Source organism: Lynx rufus, unplaced genomic scaffold (genome assembly GCF_022079265.1).
Source record: "Lynx rufus isolate CCGP_SWC_20201006 ecotype Redwood Valley unplaced genomic scaffold, mLynRuf1.p SCAF_15, whole genome shotgun sequence".
In the NCBI taxonomy this organism is placed as follows: Eukaryota; Metazoa; Chordata; class Mammalia; order Carnivora; family Felidae; genus Lynx; species Lynx rufus.
Window position 1 is genome coordinate 37,869,243 of NW_025814829.1, and position 7,701 is coordinate 37,876,943.

A 7,701-nucleotide genomic window follows, 5' to 3' on the forward strand; every position below is an offset into this window, starting at 1 on the left:
GTGCTGACAGCTCAGAGCCTGGACCCTGCTTTAGATTCTGTGTCTCCCTCTCTCTCTGCCCCTCCCCTGCTCACACTCTGTCTCTCTCTCTTTCAAAAATAAGTAAACATTAAAAAAAACTAAAAAAACAATTTCAATTTGAGGATCATTTCCTTCACCATTGCCATTAGCAAAGTCACTGTGGCCCAGAGGACACAGTCACTGGCTAGAGTCAAACATACCTGCACTCAAATTCCTGTCTTGCCTTGTACCAGCTATAAGATGGGTAAATCAACCTGCTGAGTCTCAGTTTTCTGGAAGTTCCTTATGGATTAAAAAGCACTAACAGAGTAAACAATTCAGAAATAGGTTAGTGGATTTTATTTCCCCAAGAATGAGGAAGAGAGTGGGGTCATGACTAAGGAGATGATTCAGGTTTTAGTACTGTTGGTGTTTCCCCAAGGTTCACAGAACCTTGAGCCTGACCTGAAACACATTTAGAAGCAACAGGGGTAGGCAGAGATTCTGGAAGCAAACAAGCCTTTATTAAGCATTACCTACACTACATTTTTGCCACATACATAGGAAATTATGTAACTTGATACAGCAAAGTCCTTACCCTTTGGGAGTCTATGCCTTAGGTGGTGAGGAAAAACCTCCCCCAAAACCCAAGTATATGACCCAAGGATACGATCTAGGAAACTACATGCGCAAAGGTGGTGATAGTGAAATAGGTAAGCTTTGGTTGGAATAGGAGTAGTAAAATATGAAGTTGGAAAAGCACTGAGCATTTGAATTCTATATTTGAAGTCTGCACATTTGAAATATTGCTATGTTAAAGCATTAATAAAGTCTCGCTTTATGAATTTGGATTTGAAATGAAAGCAATCCTTAAAAATGGGAGGGGGTATAAAAATAATAATTTCAACGCGTATAAATTAATTATACATTGTTTATATTACTTACACATGGCAGTGCAACTTTAGTGAGCAAACTGAAGTACTCACTTTTATCAGGATAAGACTTGAATGATTCCAGTTTTGAATTGCGACAAATCATTATACTTTCAGGTAAAAGGCAATCACTTGTGCCTAGAGAAGTAGCTGGTGACGGCATGACTGCTAGACTCTGCTCTCCTCCCTTTGAAGGCCTCCCTTCTATCGCATCCTCTGCCCCCCATGGCTTTTACACTTTCCTACTCCCCTGGTGCTCTCTCTACCACCCCACCCATCCCATCAGCATCTCTTTCTCAGGTTCCTCTCTCCTCATCTCCTCAGCAACTAGAAGATCAAGGGCAGGAGATGTACCAGCAGATGGAGACCAACTGCTCTCCTTCATGGCCATTACCTTCACTGGGGACCGAAAAGGGTACATTGCACGTGTCTGAGAGAACACACAAGGGAAAAGATGAGTGGACAATGTGCCAGGCATTCTAGGCCCTGTCTCAGGGAGAGCTCTTTGAAAGGAGAGGAGCCTGGTCATCTTTCTCTGACTGTTCCACTTCCCGCAGCAATTTGTAGAGGGGTCTTGTAGTGCCCTTGTGATATGGAGCTTCTTTGGATTCCATCAGCTTCAAGCTGGGACGGTAACAATGATGCCAAAAGGAAGAGATTCCATAGATTCCCAGCAGACACAAAGCATTGATCATCACATGCCAACAGAAGAAGGTGGTGATAAACATGATGTCACTGATGTCATCATCCTGCCATGGGTAGCCAGTGACTGGTCTGTACAGAATAAAGCCCCCCTGTATCAGCCAGGAGCCCATCGTCAGAAACAGAAAAGTCTCAATCAGCAAGAGGTGAAATGTGTCAGGAGTCCACAGCTCTATGGTCAACACCAGCATCAACAGGAACACCACCACGATGAGCAGATAATGAATCTGAAGCTCTATCCCGGTTGAGTCCTGGACGTGTGACATCAACAGCAGCAGGAGCACATAGAAGGTCAGGACCAGGGTACCTTTCTCTAGGACCACACACCTCTGAGGTAGCAAGTTCTTGCTCATGACATCTACATAGCCATTGAGGGTGAAGAGGATGAACATAGTGAGGTGCTGCCACTCTTTGGGGTACATAAATCTTGGTGGAAGTTCTCTGTTCATTAGTATCAACCCTCCTTTAATGCAGCTGATCTCATAAGCTATCAAAATGGAGCCAGCCAACATCTTCAGCAAACCTCCATAAGATATTTTCCATAGCCGGGCCCATCTTGTCTTATTCCTAGGATGGCATGAAGGATCCAGGAGAGAGTCTTCGAATATCATAGCTTTGGAGACTACTATTGCCTGACACAGTCCATATGAGATTAGAAACAGCCCTGGGTACACATGACCAATAAAGGTTCCCATTGAGCTACAGATCTGTCTAATGAAGGAGAGAAGAGCAAATTTTGGGCAAGTCCACAACTTCTGGGGCTACTTCAAGGTCTGGGCTTTGGAAAGAATTGCCTTCCACCAACTTTTATCATCCCACCCCACCCACTGCTCCCACACAGAGGAAATGTTTCTTGAAACAAGCCTACATATTTGGTGGAGTAAAGCCTCATTGTTCCATTCCATTCTGGAACATTGAGAACTGACATATGCCAAAGAAGAATACTCGTGAATGTAATTTTAGAGACTCCTCTCTATGGCCCTTGATGTACTTCTGTTCACACCTGTCCCTTTCTCCCATGGCTTCCCTCCCCTTGTGTTGCCCAGCACTCAAACAAGGAGAGAAGCATGGGATGGGGGTAGGGGTTGTTGCTCTGGTATCCTGAGGAAGCCTGGACATTCACAAACCCTACAGTATTCTTCAGTTGTTCTCAGACGTAACTTCGGTCCAACTGTAAGGTTTCCTTTCTGGACACGTATTTATAATAAACATTTGGATATGTGACCATATAATATACACCTAGTGTCTGCTTGGGTTTTCTGTTCTCTTATAGACACATTCTAAAGATCACCAAGAAAGCTTCCTTCACCACCACCTCCTCTTCAGATCTCCATTCATGCCCACACCCCTACTTCAACATCTCAACTGGCCGATAAATGGATCTGAAAAGCTATCTTTTGGTATTGATTTTCAGGGATTATGGTGGTTTTGTAGTGCGTCATCCTAACTATGCTTAAGCCATATCTTCTGGAATTTCCTTGTTTATAGACATTTCCAGGATGGGTTGGCTACAGGAGAGGTTTACATGAGAAGGTGGAAGTGAAGCTGCAACCTAAACATGCTCTGAAGGCATAGAGTGCCAGGCGCCACTGCCATGTAGCTCATGTGTTCTGTTACTGATGCCCGTCTCCTTGGCATGGGCAGCAGCCAGGCCTATAGCTCCCTCAGCTTGTCTTCATGTCAAGGGCACCAGCTTCTTCTGCAGGTCACTTGCCGTTGAAGTATGGGGCGGTGAGAGGCACACATGGGCTCAATTTTGTTCTCATCTGTTTTGGTTTGTCCTTGATATTCCCTAACTTCATGCAATATACTTTTCCTGACTGCTGCCATATTGACCTGAAATGACCTTAGGCCTCATCACATAGCAGAAAGGCCACAGCCTTCTGTAGACTTCTTTTACAAATGTATAAGGTCTAATATCCATAAGAAAACCATATTTCATACCCTTTGCTCCCTTGATTCATTCTTAACTGATACAAGGGATTAAGGTGTAATTCTTCAGATGCAGATACTGATGAGTGCGTGACTCCAGTGAATTGGTGTTGGTCGTTTGTATTTCAGTGCAAATTAGCCCATCAGCTTCATTTATCTGTTACTCCACTGGTGTCTAATGCACCTCACAAGACAGAGTATAGGAACTGGGTAACAGGGAGCTGAGTATAAGGCAGAGAGGATGGTGGAGAGAAAGGTACAGGGAATGTGAGGCATGCCCTAGGTCCACACATGGAGTTGGGTTTATTGCAGGAGGTATTGAAATAGGAATTTTTCGGAGTGTGGCAATTGTGCTAAGTGGGGGGAGGAAGTCCATCACTCAGCATGAACCATGCTGACATCACAGTCTTCTGCCATCAATCCTCAGAGTACAAGCATAGTCGTGGGGAAGAGAGGCAGCACCTGTATGCCGACAGCACCTCTAGAAGAGAGGAGGTGAATTTATTTATTTATTTATTTTTTATTTTTTTATTTTTTTCAATATATGAAATTTATTGTCAAATTGGTTTCCATACAACACCCAGTGCTCATCCCAAGAGAGGAGGTGAATTTATACCCAGGTCATAGCACTGCCTCTGAGCCCTCACCCCCATCCAAATACCTACTCTTTCTCAAGTGCACTTAGTTCCAGAAAAATTAAATCTCTCTCTGTGCCCTTGAAGATGGCAATAATTCAGATTGCTTTTTACTATTGAGAGATTTGGCAAGACTAAGATTTGAGTGTAAAGGCAAGTTGGAAAAATGAAGCTTAATTCTGTTTTATTAAGGGATTTGCTTATTTTAAAATTTATTTTTAGGCATATTTTTCAATTCATGTATGGTCATGTCAGAAAAATCAGGTAAATATATAAGCAAAGGAACAACCTTAAAAATGATCTTTAATCCTATAATCTGGAAGTGACCATTGCCACCAATGAGGTTTAGAAATGCAGTTTTAAGAAGGAAGCCTAAGGAAGTGGAAAATGCATTGACTGGAAGTCATAAATCTGGGTTCTAATTCCAATTCTCTCTTCATTTGCTGTATGTCATACCTCTTATGTGAAAAAAAAATTGAATTTTGAACTGAGCTTTCTACTGATGTGGAAATAAAAGAGCATGCCTGTTGTCACACAGAGTGAGCCTGTTTATCTCCTGTTTCTTTCTCTCTTTTGGTGAATTAACAAAACGCTTGGAGAGAATGGTAGAGCTCAATGCTCAGAGGGAGGAGATTCAAAGGGAAAAGGTGCATGACACATCTGAGGTGAGTAAGGGAGGAGAGGACCGCAGGGATTCTCTTTGGTTTTTGGATTTGCTCTGGGGAGAAACACAGGGTTCATCACTCCCCTAAGTAATAGGAGGACTGGCTGGGGTGTGCATGGTCCACAGGCCCCAGGGAACTGCATTCAGTCACTTTTAATGTTGCTTCTCATACTTCAAGGCTGTATTCCAAATGAAGTAGGGCAGCAGAGTTCAGGCCAGCTCCCACACTCATCTTCCCAGTTGTTTCTGGCAGCCGTGAGCCAGGTGCCAGTGGTCAGAGGAGAAGGGAGATTAACAGCACTGACCCATCAGCAATGTGAAGTTGAAAGTGGCACATATGAGGACAAGTAGCCCCCGTTAAGGTCCCATCTGGAATGCTCAGGCCCCCCCCCCCACCTTGGCCAGGCACCAGCACTACATTTTGTTCATTAAAACATGGACATCCTGATCTCAGACTTTGAAGATAGGAATCACCTGTCCCAAACCAGACCCTGCCCACGACTAGCCGAGAAGGAAGCCAAAGGTGGTGAATGATTAGCAGAACTGGCAGACAGCTCCAGAGTCTGTGGACAACGAGTACCTGGACAGCTGTCTCATTAGGGAAACTTTGCTTGACCACAGGAGCCCATAGAGTTCCTTCATGTCCTGGTTGCTTTACATTGAGACTCCCCTCAGACCTACCTTACCCCCCTCCCCACATTCTAGTGGGTCCCCAGGCACAGCCATTGCCGATTGTTTGGCATAAAATGCTAGAATGAGCAAGAAAGTCTTCAAATTCCTGAGGAATTTTCTACTACTCTGGATTCTACTGAATATAATAGAGCATATAAAAAAGTATATAACATAGTTCTTACCCTCAAAGAGCTTATGATTTAGTTGAAGGCACACATCTCTACACACACACAATACAGACATTAGAGAACTATTTAGACTACCTCTCTTCCATAGAAATCAAATATGACATGTAATTTTAAATTTTGAATTTTGCACATTAAAAACAAAATGGTGAAATTTAATGAAGTATTATTTTTACCCAATGTATCTAAAATGTTATTTCAGCATGTAATTAATATAAAAATTAAAAATGAAGTATGTTAGATTCCTCATTTCATGCTAAGTCTTCAAACTCCAGTCTATATTTTATACTCATAGTGCATCTCAGTTCAGACAAGCCATATTACAAGCACTCAATACCTATATGTGGTTAGTGGCTGCCATATTGGATCGTGCAGATTTAGACAGTATGGAGTGACATGTTGAGTGAATTTTAAAGTTTTAGTGAAAAGAACAGATTATGGAGGAGATAGAAGTCTGGTCAAAAATGGCATCTAGAGAACTATAGTATAAACTTCTTGATAGCCATGGGGTTTTACTATGGTGCTTTCCAAAAGCATCTTTTAATTTACCTCCTTTTGTTTACGAGGAACATCATCATCAACAACAACAAAAAATGATTGCAACTCACCTTGCTGCAAGGCAGAATACACCACAGGAAGAAAGAAAGACGGAGGCTGGGAACTCAAGCAGAACAACACAGGAAGTGGGTCCATGAAAATAGGCATAAGGTCAGAGATAGCCCATTTGTTCATGGGCCTAACTTTCATCTTATTTCTTGGGGTTACCAAACCTTGGGGTTTGTCATTGACTTTTCAAAACAAGGCTCACAGAAGATGGAAAACAACATTCTAATTTCTTTGTTTGAAAGGATATATATACTTTATTTCTCTTGGCACACCAGCCTATAATTTTCCTCTTTGAAATTTTCTAAAATGTGAGCTTTATACCTCATTGCATAATTATGACTTAGGTTTCACAGTTTATGTAATTGATTTCAGGTATTTTTTGACGATCACATTTCAACAGCTGCAAATTTATTTTTCTTCTGGAAACTTTTGGCAAGCTAGAAGTATATACTCAACTTACCTCTGTTATACCTGTTTATTCCTTTATGACTATGCTATTAACGCATACCCATGGCCAAGGACAGAACTCAAGGACCTTGAGTCTGTTTTGTTACATAGATTATTTCTCTTCTAAACCAGAATATGCATACCCCAATTAGGAGTTAACCTTTGCTCCCTCTTGTTCAGAAATATTAATTCTGCAATTTGGGAACCTCATGGTAAATCTCAGATTTCCCTGTGAGAGATACAGCTATCTGACCACTGACTCTTGCTCCCTTCCCACAATGTAGAGTATTGCTGGGACCACACTTCTCAGCCACTCAGTGACTGAGTTTGGGCCAGTGAAATGTGTGGGGAAGTGATGTACACCATTTCAAGACAGGACCTATAGAAACTTCCTCCTATTCCTCACCTTTTCTTTTTCCATGTCTGCTGGCTGAATACAGAGGACTGTGAGGCACTAGAGAAGGACAAAGTCACAAGATGAAAGGAGTCACATCTGAAAGACCAGGTAGAAGACTTATGAGTATGGGAGAAATAACCTTCTTTTGTGTTAAGCCTACAAGATTTAGATTTATCTGTTTTAAATCAGTTAGTGTACATTGTCTGCCAGGCCTCCAAGAGGACCCTGGAAGCTCATGTAAATTCAACACTTGTCCATCAACATTAATGCGACAAATTACCTGAGGGGTTAAGTTGATTTCTCCCAACCAACTCCCTTCTCTGCTTTCAGTATCTTAAAGTCTAGAATTATTCTCATGTGCCCTGTTCAAGCCAGTGTTTCTAGGGCTCAGGAAACTAAATTCACAAAGACTGCCTTGTAATTAATTATAGACAGAGAGCAAAGGAACTTCATGGCCCTGAAGCTTCTCATTCTCATTAGGATCCCTGCTTCATTTTGGTTACAGTCTTCCGCTAATGGGGCCACACAT

General features: G+C 42.2%; 1 protein-coding gene across 1 annotated transcript; it reads right to left on the reverse strand.

Moving 5' to 3' along the window:
• Window positions 1–1,423: 1,423 nt before the first annotated feature.
• On the reverse strand, window positions 1,424–2,329 carry LOC124510141 (transmembrane epididymal protein 1-like). Its single transcript, XM_047076868.1, has one exon. The coding sequence runs from the start codon at window positions 2,327–2,329 to the stop codon at window positions 1,424–1,426; it is 906 nt and encodes a 301-aa protein (XP_046932824.1).
• Between the last annotated feature and the right edge of the window lie 5,372 nt (window positions 2,330–7,701).